A 19,089-nucleotide genomic window follows, 5' to 3' on the forward strand; every position below is an offset into this window, starting at 1 on the left:
GGCAGAAATGTGAAATGATGGGGGGAGGGGGGGGCAAGGAATGGACATGAATCATGAGGGGCAGAAATGTGAAATGATGGGGGGGAGGGGGGGGCGCCAAAATGTAGATTCGCTTGTGTTGACAAAAATCCTTGCACCGGCTTCCTCAGATCAATGCAGTCTACAAGATATGATATATTTCTCACACCATCTTTAGATCTAATATTAGGGGTCTGACAATCTGAACAATCATTATGCAGGGCCGGTTGGCAACCCTTTAACCCTTTGCAGTTCCTCTGTCAGACTTGCTTTGCTGAACACGATTGTTCACATCAGAGGCTCGGTTCAGGGCTCCTGTCACAGGTTCTGTCAACAAGACTGGATAAAAAAATCTTCCATTCAGGACTTTTTTGTCTAGTAAAAAAGTGGTGTCCCTAAGGGAAACCAAACGGACCCCATTATAGTCAATGGGATCCGCTCGGTTCAGTTATTTTCCTTGTTCTGCTCTTTAATGGAGCTGAGCAACAGTAATTGCTGTAGCTGGTGTGAACCCAACCGAAGCAGTAATTTTCTTATTACTGCTTGAAAAAAGACTATGGCAAGCTAAAATATTATTTTTGTAAAAGAGTATGGTGATCTAAAATATTCTAATGTGACATTGAAACACTGAGATGTCATGGTTACAGAATAGGCACACAAGCATATGCCCCACCTAGGTGGTATCATGTGTGCCCTAATTAGGTTCTACTACACAGATGTCGGAGGGTTCATTTTGAAGTCCGTTCCGTTTCAGAGATGTGTAGTGGTGTAGCTGTAGGACTCCAGAGGTAGTAGTCTCAACCATGATGCCAGAGAGTGCCCAACAGTTCCTCCATTACATACGAAGACACCTGTATTATAGTCGACACATGGTAGGTTTGGGGCCTGGTTAGATTTTGCATTAAAGGGGTATTCCTTCAAAGTAACTTAATTTTTTAAAATCTGCATTAAGGCTGCAAGCTGTGACCCAACCAGAACCTATACCTATACATATAACCAGAGCTTCAATTTACCTTGCTCCTGTGTGAGCCTACAACAGACAGAGTGTCATGGCGCCTGAACTTCCCTCACAAAACTACAATCCTACAATCCCCACAATCCCTAGCTTTCCTGCTGTGAGTGTTGATGTTTACTGATTGGCTGCCTGATATACAGTCCGGTCACGCCCCCTCTACTCAGTAATCACCAGCACACTAACACACCCTTTGTTTCGCAAGACATTTAGCTAGAGAATTGATAGCAACACACTGAGCATGCTCGACCTAACAAAGGCTCAGAACTACAGGTCGCTGCCATGGTAATTTATGAGGAAACACAGTGGATAGTAGAGGAAGAAAACTACTTTTATAACTACCAAACAGTAAATATGTGAAATTTACATAATATTAGGTAATTGTTGATGATGAATTAGTCTAAAACATAAGTTACATTTATGGTAACCGGAATACCCCTTTAAGGCCCAGAAGTGAGCTTCATGTTACGCTTCTGTAGCCGTATTTAACTTCAGGCTATGTAGAGTATACGATGGCCTCCAGTATTATGCAAGCCTCAATAATGGTATCATCCTCAACATTGATCTAGATCTTGGTTCTGTTCTTTGAGATATAATCATATATAAGTCACTTTTCTGTGCTGCTAATGGGCAATCAATGGGAGATCAGGACAGCGGTCCCTCTCCCTCCCTGAACATGATGTGACATTTGTATTGTAGTGTTTCAGTATGTATTTATAACTTCTTGGTGACACTTGGACCACCCCATGACAGTTGTCAGCAGCCTCCATGATAGTCCCTACTTTTGTTATGCAAAACTAATTGCGATCCAGGGTTTATGTTTAATGCTGGATTTAGCAACATCAAGAAGGTCTGATTATTAAGCATATCGGAATTGTCTGTTTAATCCGTCGGGATTAACACTGAACAGATTAAATTACTGCACTGTGTAGTCATCTACAGCTGCATCGTGACATAATATTCTATTTTTTTTAAAACACAACGGCTTTTATCGCTGTTAATCTACCAGGTGATATGGCATCTTGGGCACTTATATGATGAGTGACACAAATCTTAGGTTTCTAGCAAGTGCTACTGTGGGGAAGTAGAACGATATATTAACACAGTCCATGGGGCTTGGCCTATGAAAGGGCGCATGTTCTTACACAATAATGAGCCCCAAAGGTTCAGCAGAAGACCTTGCTTGGAGCAGCCTTAAGATCCAATCATTTGGTACGAGGATGTTTCTTATGGGTTGATTTGTACATGCCCTTCTAGGACCTTCTTGATGAGGTTTATGCCCAATGATAAAAAAAGATTATGATGCAATTAATTGTGGAAGTGTGCATCTTATAAACTGTCCTGTATAGATAGACGGCAAGCTCTACCACTTATTTCCCTGGTGGGCTCATGGGACCACAGTCCAAACCGAATAATGATGATCCCTAGATATATAAGAACTGTGACAAACTCTACAACTGCCCCTTTCCCCTTATTTTCACTTGGATACTAGATTTTCTGCTGCAGGTCTGTTCAAGACCATGAGAAGTGTTTCATAGAAACATAGAAACATAGAATGTGTCGGCAGATAAGAACCATTTGGCCCATCCAGTCTGCCCAATATACTAAATACTATGGATAGCCCCTGGCCCTATCTTATATGAAGGATGGCCTTATGCCTATCCCATGCATGCTTAAACTCCTCCACTGTATTTGCAGCTACCACTTCTGCAGGAAGGCTATTCCATGCCTCCACTACTCTCTCAGTAAAGTAATACTTCCTGATATTACTTTTAAACCTTTGCCCCTCCAATTTAAAACGATGTCCTCTTGTAGCAGTTTTTCTTCTTTTAAATATTCTCTCCTCTTTTACCTTGTTGATTCCCTTTATGTATTTAAAAGTTTCTATCATATCCCCATATTCTATCGTTTCTAGAATGTCTCTTGCACAAGTTAAGACATTTATTTGCAGCGGTGGCAAAGGAAAATCAAATGAACCAATAAACTATAATTCAAACCAATAAACTATAATTCAAAGCGGTTGTCACGTATAAAAAAAACGACAATGATGGGAATCCCATAAAGTAATAAAAACAGCATTTCCTACCTACTAGATGCCAGTGCCTACCAGTGCCACTGTCCCAGTTCTTGCTTACCTGGCTGCAGCATAGACATCACATAGACACACTTGACTGCTTCAGTCACTTACTGGCCTCAGCAGTGTACCTCAGAGCCCAAGTATTGACTGCAGTGGTCACATTTTAATGACATCCTCACTGCTGTCAGGAAAACAAAGCCAGGTGGAGAGAATTGGTGATGTGGCATTGAATGTGTTAGGTAAGTAATACTGATTTGATTATTTTATGGGATTTTCAACTATTACTAGTTTTTTTTTATGAAACTGGACAACCTCTTTAAAACATAAAGGGACACCCAAAGTCAGAAATTTCCAATATTGTATCCTGGTGTAGTTTAGCTACATCTGCCTTACTTACAGTACCAGTGCTAGTGACTAATATAGATAGAAATCCTTGAAGGTACTTGAAGGTAAACTCCTAGTATTTTAAATTTGTGTAAACCCCGAAATCTATCCCACGTATGAAATAAAGTAGTCATTGAAGCATGGATTGTGCTGTCAAATGATGCAAATTAAGTGTTCTCACTGTTCCAGTCTAGTCTCAGCATACCAGGTATGAAGTTTTCTTCTTTTAGATAATTTAAGGTGCAGGAAAGTTAGTTGTCCCACCAGCCACAAAGTGCCTTTATGTTTCTTTCAATAAAATTTTATTGTTTAGACAGTATGGAATACAGAAATACAATAAATTAACCACTCTACTATCAGAGGAACCCACTACACCTTAGGCTAGTATGGTCTCTGGCAGTGAATGATGTAGCATCCTGTGGTATATTGGCCCAAAACCTAGGGCAGGTAATGAGAGACTTTGTAGCCACCATCTTAGCAAAGGATGTTTTATTGAGATGTCTTTTGATGTACAGTGCTCCATGGCATGTTACACATATCAGCTTGGTTGAAATCTCCGCCAGCTTTGCCAGGGTGATGCGTCCTGTGTGGTCTTTCCTTTAAATAATAACAGGGTTTGTGTAAAGAAGTCCCAATGGTGGAAAATAAAATGATGGGTGTTTTGTACAGTACATTTCTGTAAAGTTGGTAATGACCAGTTGCTGGCCTTTGTACAGATTCCATGCCTCCAGGTCTTCTGAGACATTCAAAGGTGATGCTAAAAGAGATGGAAAGAAAATAAATTAAAGGTTGTTCTCCAAAAAAATACTATAATATAAACTTCAGCTATGCTACTGAACTGAGATTTAAATATGAAGGCCATATGTCTAAGGAATGTTGTATTACAATAATAAGCAGAGATCCAGCTCTAATAACGTATATCTAATACAGAAAGTATGGATTGAGTTAATCAAAGTTTCAGTTACTCCAAATGGTCCAGAGGAACATTCTGTAGCACAATGTAAATGTTTCCATTAAAAAGTTGTCTCCACCAGTGAGCTAATATATAAACCATTACAAAATGTTATTCAGCTTGATCGCTATGGTATTTGGTTTTGGAAAGGTTTCAACCAAAAGTATCACTTACTTTAAAAGAGGGATTTAGATGGACATGATGTGCTTCACAAAGGCTGCGGATTAAAAATAAAAGAAACAGAAATTACACAATGACACCAAAGATCCAAACATCCAGGTCAACTTCATTTCTAATTAACCTAGAAATACAATATCCTTAGAAATGTGAATAAAAAATAATAAATTCTTACCTTCATAGTTGATGCAGCCGTTGGAGTCTTCCTGTCCTGCCAGGAGAGCTTCTACTTCCTCCTCCTTCATCTTCTCGCCTATTGGGGCAGAGATGACAAAAGTGTCATTATACTCTTCTCATTGATCACTACTTGTTAAAGGAATATTTAGAAGAGATTAAGGATGAACGTACCCAGTGTGGCCAATACATGACGCAGCTCAGCACCCATGACAGTGCCATTGCCTTCCTTGTCAAAGACACGCAGACCCTCAACAAAGTCTTCAAAGCTGCCCTGGTCCTTGTTGTTGGCAATAGCCTGCATCATGGGCAGGAACTGCTCGAACTCGATCCTCTTGGCATTCATTTCTGTGAAGAATATATGAAATATAAGCTTAGGCTCAACAAGTAACATACAGAAGTAACATAGTAAGACAGTTATGCCTATTATTCTTGAATGTTGATCCAGAAGAAGGCAAAAAAGCTATTTAGGTAACAGCATAAAAAAAACCTACCCAACCCAATAGAAATCAGAATAAATCCCTGGATCAACTAACTATGTCCTGTAATCCAGAAAATGACTTTATACTACAACTCTTTACTTAACATATTGTGTAGTCAATATTTGCCAGGGTTTCAAAAATATTTTCCTTTATTTAATTATCTACTTAATAAAATATTAATTCATTTAAATTTCCCATATCTAATATGTATAATATTTGTGGAATTACAGTTTAATTATTATTTCTACTCCTAAAGTCAAATCCAAGTAATCTCACTGAAAATCTATGTGGCCTAGAGAACAATTTTATGATTTGACCTAACTTTAGCAATCTAATATGCCAAATGCTACAATGTTTTGCTGTTTGTTGTAAATATCTTTAGAAACAGAATAAAACTAATCTCAAAAATATGTTGGTATAGAATAAGACAAAAGACCAATCTTCTGTACTTAAGAGTACTAGAATTGAGGACTGTTGTAAAGGAACCTAGAAGACTTTAATATATGTATCTATTACTTCTTACCATACTAGTATATCATTACAGTAAGATTGTAAGACTACTTACCCTCAGCAGATGGGTTGCCCAATACTTTCTTAACCTCAGCATTTGTGGGGTTCTGGCCAAGAGCTCTCATGACATCAGCAACCTGGCTGTAGGTGATCTTGACGTCACCTGTCCTGTCAAAGAGCTGGAAGGCCTCTTTGAAGTCTGCAAGAAATAAGGAAAATAAAGGCGAGATTGTCAAATCAAAGAAACATTGTTGGATTTTTTATTTTATTTTTATAACTTCAAATCTCATATTTTAAAATAAAAACAAATACCATGTATCTTTATGCCTATGATGTAGCAGGGCTGAGTGTGTCAACACAAGCACAATAAAGTTATGCATTTTACCTAGTCATGATGTATTACCGGTGGTTTACTATAGTAAAGTTCTGTATAAGATTTGTTATCATGATGCACCAAGAAAGAGTTGAAGGATTCATTCAAATCTGCTAAATGTATCATTTTGTATGAACCTTGCGTAGAATTAAAAGATGGCCTAGTTCTGAATGACCACTTGTAAGAGCGGAGGTGGAATTTGTGCTTGTTCAGCTACTTTTCAGCCTGGGACATTCGAAACTGGGTTATTTTCAGTAACACAGAGAGGCTTCCAAATGGAGTCAGAGATGGTTTTACAGGCAGACTGTAAAAAGCTACTAATGTTAGCGAAGGGTCAGTGCTCCTGTAACGGGATATCCTGTTCCTAGCACTAACCCAATAGATGCACAGACTCCCTAACCCTTTAGGTGCCAGAAGAGCCAGCAATTAACATGCTTAACATAGGCACCTGTCACCAAATGAAGAGCCTGACAGTGTCAGCATGAATCAAGAGCTGCACCTGGCAGCTTCAATGATCTAAATATTACCCCAACATGGACTCATCTATCCACGTGGTGACATTTCTCTTTGTTCATGTTGCTTAAAGGTTGCTACTAATTCATGAAATGCATATTAATGAATCCTCGTAAAATGTTGTCAAGCATAACATTGCGCATCATGGATTTACAGGTTACAGATGACTTCTTTCTACTGGTACAGTTGATGCTGAGCAGATATAATATAATGAGTATGGGGACCTCTCCGTATATGATTGACATGTCAGATATAATACAGGGGGAATATGGTAACCCCGGGGCATTATATGAAAAATCCCAAGGCTTGGCTGTTGCAGAACCACTCAGTATGACAAAATTCTGCATAAATGCAGAGGTTGGCAGTAGCACAAGAATGGTGGGTCGTGACTCCTAAGAGGCTCTATATTTACACCATGTGACTGTGTAATAGTCTTATATAACACAAGTGCAAATTGGAGCATTAGGGAACAAAGAGCAAACTTTATTACAGCTCTGAAGACTGATTTACAGTGGCATGAACTTTAGAAGCTAATGGGTATGCACTGGCAACACTGAGGCCCCCCAGAATACCCTCTATGACTCACACCGTCATGTCACCGACTATCTGTGGTATACTCTGTTAAACTGAACTGACCAAATTTGGGAAAGTCTCAGACTGTATGTACAACAATGTATCATATACTACAACTACTACTATGATACCTGCATACTTCACAAATTAATCTGCGTATTCTTTTCCATAAATATGTATATTTAGATTGTATTATTTACATTATTTACATTGCATTATTTATATTTTATTTACATTATTATATACATTATTATTATTATCATCATCATCACAATTTACATTGTATCAATTGGGACTCTGATGCTACAGTATCTCTGTGCATCCCACACACAAGCTTCTGTTAGAAGAGGAAGACATTCATGATGAGTAGTCTAAGTTTACAAAGTATTAGATACACTATTCCTTTTACATAATATGTCGCTAATAAATAGTTTTAGGGCAAACCCACTACCAAATAAATACTTTATCCTCCAATACGCATTTTTACAGCGGCCACTAATGGCCCTTAGGCTAGACTGTCACCTTTTTATCCCCCCGCCCCTCAGAAAGAGTTAAATAGTTACACAGTTAATAAAAGTTAATCAGTAAGTTATGTGTAAAATGGTGCCATTAAAAATGACAACTTGTCCCATCCTTATACGGCTACATCGACGGAAAAATAAAAAAGATATAGCTCTTGGAAGTAGATGTTAAATATTAAAAATAAAGTTGCTTGGTCACTAAAGCCCAAAACACTCCCTAAGGCTCAAAACTGGCCACTAAGAAGTTAAAGTAGAATAAATGTGGTGTTTACTGCGTTAAACCAGGTTTGCACTTACACTGTTTTAATAACTATGGTATTTATCTCTTTACACCAAATTTGCACATACTCTGTTTACTGACTATGTGCATTGTGGACTGTGCATGTGATGTACCCAGGACCTGGTTTTCTACTTACCATCCTGCTGATCTTGAGAGAATTCAATCTGTTAAAAGAAAATCAGCCAAAACACCAGAGTTAAAGCCCTGTATTATTTTGAGGTTCACAGCTTTCTGAGGTCCAGAAGGTAAGTCCATGCATGGAGGACATACAGGAAGCTGGAGACCAAACAAGGCCGGCAATGAAGATGCCTGGGTGCGGTTTGTTTCTATTTAGGAGAATTTTGTTGTTGTTGTAATAACTTATTATTAAATGACCATTATCATTATCACCGATGGAAAGGCATTACTTCACCTCCAGCTGTCACTTACCAGCAACCTCATCTGCGGAGAAAGACTGCAAGGAGAAGAGAGAAAACCAAAGGCTAATAATGGTGGCAAATGCATTGACAGAAATCAAAGTGCAGGTATAAAAAAAGCATCTGAACATGTGTGGTGTTTGCTATTACTATGTTTATGAGTTTACTTATTGTTCAATGCCTAAGACTTGCATTGATTACTCAAGGCTATGCAGAGATATCGCATTGGGCGCTGGCGTGGTATAATCCCAGAATGCTTTGCTTCACTGACACTAAACACAAACTGCTTTGAAGATAATCACTATGCAAAATAAAGCATTTCATATGTTATCTAGTCTAGCACGGTTGATTATTAGGTGGCAATGGAAGCTTCACTTTTAGACAAAGGCTAATTTAGGAGAAATTAAGCGCCGTAAGGGATTTACTCTTCCTACGAAATATAGTCTTCAAGTTCTTCTACTTTGCCTAGTGCAATGACAGTGTTCAGCTAGAGAAACTATGACACCCACCATGTTTATCCTGGGCTGGGAGATGAGCAGGGAGCTGAGAAGTAGTCCTGAGGAGGGCTTGAGCGTGTGGTCCTTCTGCCTTGGCCGAGCTCCTCTTATTTATCCGGGGGCAGGGACATGGCCCAGCAGCTCAGATGTCAGAGGGGAAGCTAGCCCCACCTCTTGATGAGTTTTTGGCTTTCTTAGGGCAAAGGGAAAGGAGGGATCTCCTTCCAGTACTAACAATTTGGAGAGCTATATTTAGTAGGAAGTGGGTTTGACGCGCTTTAATGAGTTTAAAACTTGTCAGCAGGTTTTTCAGCTAGAAGGAGGAGATTTCCAAGGATAAGTCGGGGCAGGGTGAGGTTTTTCAGAAATAACCAAAACTTACAACTGTGTCAATAAAGGGCCCAGGTCTTAAAATACATCCCGCTGCTTGTCAGCCCCCTTAATGTGGGAACCGCCGCACACGGGGACAACTGAACAATTTTTGGTGAGAGAATCAGGATTAATGTCCGGGAGGTTATAAATACGTTGACAGCTGCTACTAGCACTGCAAAGCAAGTCAACAAAGCATGACCAAAAGAAAGTTAATAATTACGTATTTACCGCCTATGTACCTATATTTGGTCGGTTTTCTTTTTATTCCCTTTTTGGGAGAGTTTCTAGTATATTCTAGAATAAATATGAACAAAAATGTATGTAAAAAAACCCGCAACTGGATTTTCAGCAAGAGTATTAATGTGGTTATTATCAACTTTTATAACATTTTTGTGGTGTGTCTTCTGATTCTATTTTATGTGCATTTTGCATCTATTTATATTGTAATATGAGTAATACATGACCCATAACATGAAATAAAACCTAAAGCTATGCAAAAAGAATGTCATTAGGAAGACTGAAGCATTTAGGCAGAATAAAGTCCACTACTTGCTGCTTACGCTTTCCCTAGCAGTTAGCGCCATCTAGTGGTATAGCCTAGGTAGAAATTTGAGTTTCTAAAGCCTCTGGTGTTAAAGGATTTGCCATGTAATCGCTGGAATGCGTTAGTGATAATCGGGAAGAAAGTCTATTTGTAATTCCTAAATTCTTTTCCATCTACAGCACCCATGCCTCATCTTTCACAAACGTGTTGTTCGTTATTGTATTGTTCATTGGATGGGCAGTCTACAACTATTACCTACAGAAAATATATATCATGGAAAGTGTTTGTGTCTGGCATCTGATTGACTGACAAATACTGCTATGTGAAAGCATGTGGTGAAACAAATAGCATTTTTTGGGAAAAGCTGCATTTTTTATTTGCTACGTTAATTCCATTGTTTTTTGTCGCCTTTTTTTCAGCAAAAAAAACCTGCAGCTAGATGCTTGCAAGACCTCATACACGCAACCATATCCGTTTTTCAGTTTGCAAATCACGGATCAGCAATACCCATTTCAGTTTGCAAAAAATGTGGATGCAACATGGACAGTATCCATATTTTCCGGATCCGTAATTTGTGGACTGCAAAATACATATAGCCATGTGCATGCGCTAGGAATAGCATTGGCACAATGTGTGAGCCAATAAAAATGCCACCAAAAATTCTTGCAAAAACTGCCTAAAAAAAGGGTGCATAAGAAAAGCCGATAGGGTACTTTCACACTTGCAGCAGAGGAATCCGGCAGGTAGTTCAGTCGCTGGAACTGCCTACCGGATCCGGCAAAAAGTATGCCAACTGATTGCATTTTAAGACTGGTTAGGATCCTGCATTGCAAGAACGGATCCGTCTGTCTGTTTGTCATACGGACAAACGGATCCGTTTAGATTTTTTTTCACATTTTTTGAATGCCGGATCCGGCACTAATACATTCCTATGGAAAAAAAATGCATTCAGGCAAGTCTTCCATTTTTTTGGCCGGAGATAAAACCGTAGCATGCTGCGGTTTTATCTTTTGCCTGATCAGTCAAAAAGACTGAACTGAAGACATCCTGATGCGTCCTGAACTGATTCCTCTCCATTCAGAATGCATGGGGATAAAACTGATCAGTTCTTTTCCGGTATAAAGCCCCTGGGACGGAACTCAATGCCGAAAAAGAAAAACGCAAGTGTGAAAGTACCCATACTCTGATATCTAAAAGTTACCCCCATTCACTGGATAGGAGACAACTAATTGATAGGAGTCTGATCACTGGGACCCCACTATTAAAAAATGGGGGTGCTGTACCCTGATGGAGTGGCAGGTTGAGCATGTGCCCTGCCACTCCATTCAGTGTCTAATAGACTGCCAAAGATAGCTTTATACAGCACTCGGCTGTTTTTGGCAGTCCAATAGAGAATGAATGGAGCAGCAGGACACGTGCTCAACCTGTCGCTCCATCAGGGTGGGGTTACAGGACCTCTTTTCTCGGAAACGGTAGAGGGCCCAATGGTTGGTCTTCTACCGATCAGTTTGTTATCGCCCGACGCCTATCAATTTCGATATCAAACTTATTAGTGGACGTAACTTTTAGTTACCAGAATCTTTAACCAGATCAAGACAGGCTTGATCCCTGTGGGTCTCAGTTTAGTCAATGGGGCATGGCGGTGCTCCAGCCTTTTCCTGTTTGCTGGATACAATGTCTTCCGACAGGCTGTTTCTCTGCCAGAACAGCCTCCTGGAAGAATTTACCTCTGATGTGAAACTAGTCTAAGGCCTTTTGCACACAAGTTTTTTTTTTTCGTTTCCGTTCCGTTTTTTGCGTTCAGTATACGGACCGTATACGGAACCATTCATTTCAATGGATCCGCAAAAAAAAAAACGGAAGGTACTCTGTATGCCTTCCGTTTCCGTTTTTCCGTTCCGTTCAAAGATGTCCTATTATTATCCGCATAACGGACAAGGATAGTACTGTTCTATCAGGGGCCAGCTGTTCCATTCCGCATAAAACGGAATGCACATGGACGTCATCCGTATTTTTTGCGGATCCGTTTTTTGCAGACCGCAAAATACTGAAAAAGCCATATGGTCGTGTGTAAGAGGCCTAATGGAGATCTTAAATGACCTGATGGTGCAGACCCTAAAATTTGTTATTTGTCATTTGACACTTGCTCTCCTCTTTATAATATCACAATGTGGTGACATAACAGTAACACTATACTGAATCAGGTGGGTTGTGACAGTGGTGCCATCTACTGGTGCAGAAATGGTACACCATGCTTATATATAGCAGGCATTGTAGGGTTTCTCTGGAATTCACATATTACATAGTAACATAGTTTATGAGGCTGAAAAAAGACATCTGTCCATCCAGTTCAGCCTGTTATCCTGCAAGTTGATCCAGAGGAAGGCAAAAAAAACTATGAGGTAGAATTAGACAGTGACTGTGCTTTGTACTGAAGCTGAATAGGGCTGATCTACCCCTAGACCATGTGACTGATGAACGTGACGTTACATGACCTAGGAAGTGGCCTACGCACTCTCGGAGCACCGTTGCCTCTTCATATAGCTGATTGACAGGGTACCTGGAGTCGGCTGAGGATAGGTCATCAATATGCAAATCCCGGAGAACCCCTTTAACTTGTCATAATTATACGTCCATTTCAGAAGAGGACATTTTTAAATTAAAGTCATGAATATATTAGGCCGTTTTCACTTTCCTCATATGTTCTATTAGCCCATTGGTTTGCAAATAGCACCCTAAACGCTCCATTTGAATAGTTTAAAAATTATAAAAAAAATTGGTCTAATGGTGAGTCCAGGGCTGGTATAATATATAATAGGTCCTTCCACTGTTCTGTAATCATTAGGCAGGTTGCTCAAATACCATTTGCTTTTACTAGAGAGAACGAAGAAGAATTAATCGTTTTTAATTTCTGAGATATTGTCTTTTTTTTTTTTTTCTGTCTAAATGAAAGCCAGACACTGTTTTTCTTCACTTTACTATTTAGAAATGGCTCTTAAAGTGCAGAAGTGAAATAAGCCACGTCCAGCAGACAATATGACCTGTTGGTAAGGAGTGCGCTTTGGAGTCACAAGATTAGATGTCCAAATGGCACTTGCCCATGAAGACTTCTTAGGGTTGCAGACCAATTGCACATGGAACGTAGCCTTAAATAAAGGTGCAATACCAACCACTGTAACTAGAGGGCGCACGTTTCCCTGTCCTGTGCCTTAGCTGGTCAAATATAGAATTCAACTGTGAAGGATAACCCTCTGCTATAACTTCAGTAATTGCAAATCTAATTAAGTCGCACAGTAATAGACTAGATGACATGGTACATGTGTTGGGCAAAGATGCAGCAGATTAATATATATGTGATCTATTTGGAGAATCTTGTAAAAAGGTAGCGACTTTCCTGTTACTTACGTAAACTCACGTTTGACGTATTTAAAACACTTTAAAGAAACTTTTAATATCTCATAGTGACATATCAAAGGTTTTGATCAATGGGGGGTTCAAGTGTTGAGACCAAAACTGATCGCTAAAATAAGGAGAGAGAAGTGAAGTGCTTGCACTGATTGCTGTCTCTCCTCCCTGCTGGAGATGTCTCAATACAAAGTCTATGAGACTGTTTTAGCGGTCTCAGCACTCAGACCCCCACTGATCAAAACCTATGACATATGAAAAGTGTTTTTTAAAATGCAGGTGCACTTTAAATGTCCTCCATTGCGCCTGTGTCTGTAAGTAACGTCAATCATCTTGTCACATTCTGTCAGTTCATTGCCACCATTAAAATCTTACTGTACTGTAATCCTTTATTTCCGGACTTGCAGGCTCCCATGAGCGCATATTGGTCTGGCAAGTGACCACATCACAAGACTTCACACAAAAACACACATCAGATAATAAAAAAATGTACTGTTATACCATGCTGTACAATAAACATGCATAAAAACACAAAAAATGAAATAAAACATTTATAGGTGTGCGTTTTACCTGAACCCTGAAAATAATGCTACAGTATGTGTGATGTTATAGCCTGTCATCTGTTAACTATGTATATTCAGATTTACTATGATGTGACAAATGCTATTGCTAAAAATTCAACGCAAGGTATGGCCAGCAGATGGCGGTCATTGCACACAGCTGTCACTCTGCTTTAATTGGATCACTCAGACAAAGTAATGCACATACTGTAGTAACAGCTGCTAAATGGCAATACCTATAAACATTGAGGTTTTATTAGCTCCTTAAGTATTTTAATGTATCACTGAGCACTTAACCTCGGTAGTCAGAAGGCAGTCATATTGTCCTACGTTTCCTCGAAGAGCACCCTTGATGTCTCATTAAGAAGACAATTATCATCAGACTTGCTATTATAGCTAAGCGCATATAAAGTCTTGTACTCTAAACAGGGCACTCAAAGTCTTTGAAGCAAATAGATTAATCATATAAACAATTCAGTGACGAGCTTCGTGACATTCACCTTATTTGAATGAACAAACCAATTAGCTCAATTACCGATTCAATTATGCGACCTGAGAGTAGAAAAAGTTGTCTTGTAGGATGAAGGTCTGGATGTAAAAATGTGACGTGCTCATCTAATTGATCATGTGAGGTTGAGCTAAATCCACTACTTATAGATATTTCATTAGGACTATATCAGAGATGAGCAAATCCATTTGGCACAATTGGTTTTTTAACTCTGATTCCTTAGCGAGAGAGATAGAGATAGAGAGAGAGAGATTACCCCCTCCTTCGATTCGGGTAGAATCAATTCATACCCAAATCGAATTTCTTGGTAAATTCTGAAAAATTTGAAACAAATTTTATGAAATTTGCTCATCTCTATTGTCAACATTAGTCATTAAGCAAATCAATGGAAAGTGTGACATCAAAAAATCAACTCAAAAAAGTGTATCTCAAAAACACTGCTCCTTCTTAAAATTATTGAATGGATTGAAATAATATAAAAAATAATGTATACAATGGGCAAATTAGCAAATAATCATAGTACAAGGTGCTAACTCAAAACTTGATTGAAGTCTCACTATTTCTTACACTACACACATCATCACCTTCACTTTTTAGAGCAAGAATAAACTTCAAATCCACAGCTTATAAAAGTAAGGTCACCCAGTCTCCTCCATGCATGTATAAGTGCATGGTGGAGGGATTCTCAGACCTAGGAATATTTGGTGGAGGGGTTCTAAGAACTAGAGATATATGTGATTCAGGGGTTCTCAGACCTAGAGACATTTGGTGGAGAGGTTCTCACACCTAGATATATTTGGTGGAGGGATTTTCAGACCTAGAGATATTTTGTGTAGGGGTTATCACACCTAGAGATATTTGGTGGAGTTCTCACACCTAGAGATATTTGGTGGAGGGGTTCTCAGACCTAGAGACATTTGGTGGAGGGATTTTCAGACCTAGAGATATTTTGTGTAGGGGTTCTCACACCTAGAGATATTTGGTGGAGGAGTTCTCACACCTAGAGATATTTGGTGGAGGGGTTCTCAGACCTAGAGATATTTGGTGGAGAAATATGTCAGACCTAGAGATATTTGGTGGAGGGGTTCTCAGACCTAGAGATATTTGGTGGAGGAGTTCCCACACCTAGAGATATTTGGTGGAGGAGTTCTCACACCTAAAGATATTTGGTGGAGAAATATGTCAGACCTAGAGATATTTGGTGGAGGGGTTCTCACAACTAGAGATATTTGAGAAAATGCAGTAACCATGAAAGCTTTGTGGATGGATCCCATTGACTAACACTACACTCAGTCTTTAACCTTCCTGAATTGGCTGCCTACACAGTAGATTGACGTCTCAGCAAATGTATATCAGATAGACTTTAGGGTCTAGTGTCCCCTTACAGTCAACTTGAGCTACACCCCAGGTTGATTTAGTCCTGATAATAATGGAAGTCAAGCCTTCATTCTCCATATTAGGTTATCCTCCTACTGATCCACATTTATAGACCAATTACATGCCAGGAAGGCGAAGAAGCATTGAGGAGTCTGTGTAACTAGTTTGCCACCTGTTTGCCCCGCTGACACTCCAAGGAGCAGTCTTTGTGAGGACACATCACACTTCACACTGCATTCATGGACAGCACACACAGCAGAGAGATGGGCTGTGTAGTCACTGGAAATATTAAAAGTATTGCCAATTTACCCCAATTCAAGACCTTCTCATTAACAATAAATAGATCTTGCTGGATGAGTATAACCCAGCAAGTGTATGGATAATATGTTACTTTGTGGTAAGTAAAATGAATGTATGATACACAAGTTCTGCATGATTCATGATAACCTGGATCTAAGCTCTGTATAATTTATATACTCTTAGGTGACACTAGAAAAGTGAGATGTAGCATGCCTTCTCTTGTGCCATCACCCATTCATTCCACTATTTTGCTTTTCAATGTCACATATTGCAGATATTACAATATAATATCCATATAATAAAATGTATCATAACCCCAATTCCACAAATATTGTCCTAGAAGCCATAAAAATGTCTACAGAACGCTTTCAGTGGATCTGAGTGTCCTCAGAATCATATATTGCTAAAGAGTGCCAAAGAACTTCTCCCTCTTCCCCCTAAGTTTCCAGTGACCAAAACACATCTCATCTCATTGCAGCCCTTTACCTTGACGCTGGACAGGTCAAATGCTGGTTCTTTGGGTTTAACTGGTTCTGGGGCAGGGGCAGGGGCTGGAGCTGGTGCTGCGGCGGCAGGTTTCTTCACATCCTTCTTGGGTGCCATTGTGCTTTTAGTTTAAACAGGGGAGGTAGTTAAGGATCCAAAAAGAAACCAGCCCAAGTGTTGCCTTGAAGGAGAAGGTAAGATCAGGACGATCCTCAGCCCAGAGCTTAGAAGTGGGACCCAGTGTGTTTTTCACTATTAGGGCATATTTATATTTCGCTTAGTACCTAACACAATCTCCATGCATGCAGCTGGATTGGACAGTTCCCCAGGCAAGGAGGATGTCATAAGGACTAAGGCTATAAATGGAATATAAGGGGGTCAGGGTGACATCAAGCCATGGGACTTCTATTTTTTTCAGCCAGCCGGGATTTTTAGGATAAGTGTAAAGGACAAACACACATGAATAGGCTGCTTGGAAAGACCTTGTTGACATCTAGTTGCAGGTGGGAACAATTTGCCCTCAATTTATTGCAGGAATTTCGTCTTCCTTCTATGCAGTAAATCACGCCAGCAAACCCCCTCCTTCCTATAAATACCAAGGTCTAATAGAGGATGGGATTTCAGGATGGAATGTTGTGTTCAAAGGAATGGGGTACAGAAAAGTTTAGTTCCCCCATCAAACTTCCCATCCCCCCCTTTCGACATAGTCTTATTTGCCCTCCCCGATTCTCTTCCTTTCATTCGCAGAAAAGTGTTGATCAAGCAGTGTGCAGTCCAGGGTTTAAAAATAAAAGCAGACGTATATGGCAAGTCGTCCTTGTCACCTCCTCCTGTTTCAGAGAGAATGTACTGTACGCACATGCCCCCCATCCTCCCTGCTTTTGTATATTAATTACATTTTGAAGGAGAGCGAACATCCTTAGACGCAGAGACAGCTTCTCATTCACAATGCAAGCCATGAAGATGAGACTTGACTGCTGGAAACCATCGTTTCTGTACATTCCAGTATCTAGTATGAGAAGAGCCTACATCACCATGTGCAGGATGCAAAACCTCTCTGCCCAAATAGGTGCCCGGTCTCTAGAACGCACATATATGTTTGTAGATCATGTGCATGTCCTGATGAATGACGTATGCACGGTTCTGTAAATGTTCTGTAAATGTATATTGGCAGCAGAGCTGAGTAGAACCACACATGACACATGAATGACAGACTTAGTCCTAGTTCATCTGACCAACTTGACCACCTGCGCCATCATCTGTAATGGATTTCAGTAGTTGTGTAGCATACTTTAGAAATATCTCACAGTGCAAAAAAATATTCTAAGCTATAAATAATGGAAGATACTTGCTGATCAGTAAGCTGTGCCCTGCCTATTAGTTCTGTCATAACCTAATTATGAAAGACAAATGTCCTGAACTCTGCCAGGACAACTTTTCTCTGCTGATGAGAACAGAGGTTTATAAGAGTGCCGCTTCCTTCCTCTGAGATGGAAGATTTTCTTGTCACTTTAGGACAAAATCTCACTCTTAAATAGGGCTGTGGGCTCCAGCTGTTTACCAGTGATATGTGCATAGCGATCACAGCCATATTTCATGTCCTTGTAAATCCGTGCTGGGAAAGGTTTTATATTTAGAACACACCTTTGGCATCTTTATGCCAACATCTTGTTTCAGGGTACTTTTCTTTACTCCCCTCTTTAACCCTTTTATTGCATAGGAATGATTTTAGATTTATTCGCCCACTAAAGACGAGTAAAAGGTACATGTACTACTGGACTTGCTAAGTCTACACTGTTCTAGGTATTACACATATAGACCATGGGACCTGCTGGTTATAAAAATGATTACTGACTGGTTGGAAAACCTCCAGCTGTCCATAGATGTAAGGGATACTGTTTAAACCATTAAATGAATTTCACCAGAACACAATTGTTCCACCTTAAAGGGGTTTTCTGGTTAGTGCAGATGGAAATGATACCAAGTGCCATATTTCCACTAAAAATGCAACTTTTCTCCCTTAAAATGGTGAAAAAAGTCAGTGGGGTTAGGCTAGTTTCACACCTGCGGCACTGCTCTCTGGCAGGCTGTTCCAGCAGAGAATGCAGGAATCGGCTGGACAAAAACCCTTCTGTGCAGCCATTTTTCTCTGGCCGAACCTTGGTTTATTTGCCGGCTAACACCTGGATCTCTGCCAGATCCCATTATAGTTTTAGTCCGGTGGGCAGGCGGCACTATCTAGCTAAGCCAGATCTGGAGTACTCTGGGCAGGCTGTTCTCTGTTCACATCTACAAGAGAGATTGTGGCAGGCTGTTCCAGCAGAAAAAAGTCTGCCGGAATTCTCAGGATCTGGCAATGCCAGACTATAATAGGGTCTGGCGGAGATCTGGCAAAGAATCGGCAAAGAACCTGCCTAGAATCGGCTGGACACAAACCGCTGCATGCTGCAGTTTGTGTTCAGCTGACTCTCAGCATTTTTGCCGGATCTTCGTACCCCAGATGTGAAATTAGCCTTAATCTGGAGGAGACGAGGCCAGAGACTTTTCTACAGATTTATCACTGTTAGGCCACATACAT

At 39.9% G+C, this 19,089-nt stretch overlaps 1 protein-coding gene across 2 annotated transcripts; it reads right to left on the minus strand.

The window, feature by feature from the left end:
- Positions 1–3,780: 3,780 nt before the first annotated feature.
- MYL1 (myosin light chain 1) lies at positions 3,781–16,760 on the minus strand. 2 transcript variants are annotated; one of them, XM_040440772.1, is made up of 7 exons: positions 16,512–16,760; positions 8,183–8,210; positions 5,842–5,985; positions 4,969–5,142; positions 4,796–4,873; positions 4,618–4,660; positions 3,781–4,248 (listed from the first exon to the last, which is right to left on the minus strand). In XM_040440772.1, exons 1-6 carry the CDS (start codon positions 16,626–16,628, stop codon positions 4,632–4,634), a joined length of 570 nt encoding a protein of 189 aa, XP_040296706.1. In that variant the 5' UTR covers positions 16,629–16,760; the 3' UTR covers positions 3,781–4,248; positions 4,618–4,631. The 2 variants fall into 2 exon arrangements, with proteins under 2 accessions (XP_040296706.1, XP_040296707.1); XM_040440773.1 differs by lacking the exons at positions 8,183–8,210; positions 16,512–16,760 and adding exons at positions 8,476–8,500; positions 8,972–9,109.
- Positions 16,761–19,089: the final 2,329 nt, after the last annotated feature.

The sequence above is a fragment of the Bufo bufo genome, chromosome 7 (assembly GCF_905171765.1).
Source record: "Bufo bufo chromosome 7, aBufBuf1.1, whole genome shotgun sequence".
In the NCBI taxonomy this organism is placed as follows: domain Eukaryota; kingdom Metazoa; phylum Chordata; class Amphibia; order Anura; family Bufonidae; genus Bufo; species Bufo bufo.

Coding starts and splice junctions, on each gene's coding strand:
- MYL1 (XM_040440772.1), bottom strand. CDS start 16,628: ATGGCACCCAAGAAGGATGTGAAGAAACCTGCCGCCGCAGCACCAGCT. Junction 8,211..16,511: donor TTGACCTGTCCAGCGTCAAG/GTAAAGGGCTGC, acceptor TTCTTTTAACAG/ATTGAATTCTCTCAAGATCA. Junction 4,874..4,968: donor TCATGTATTGGCCACACTGG/GTACGTTCATCC, acceptor CTGCCCCAATAG/GCGAGAAGATGAAGGAGGAG.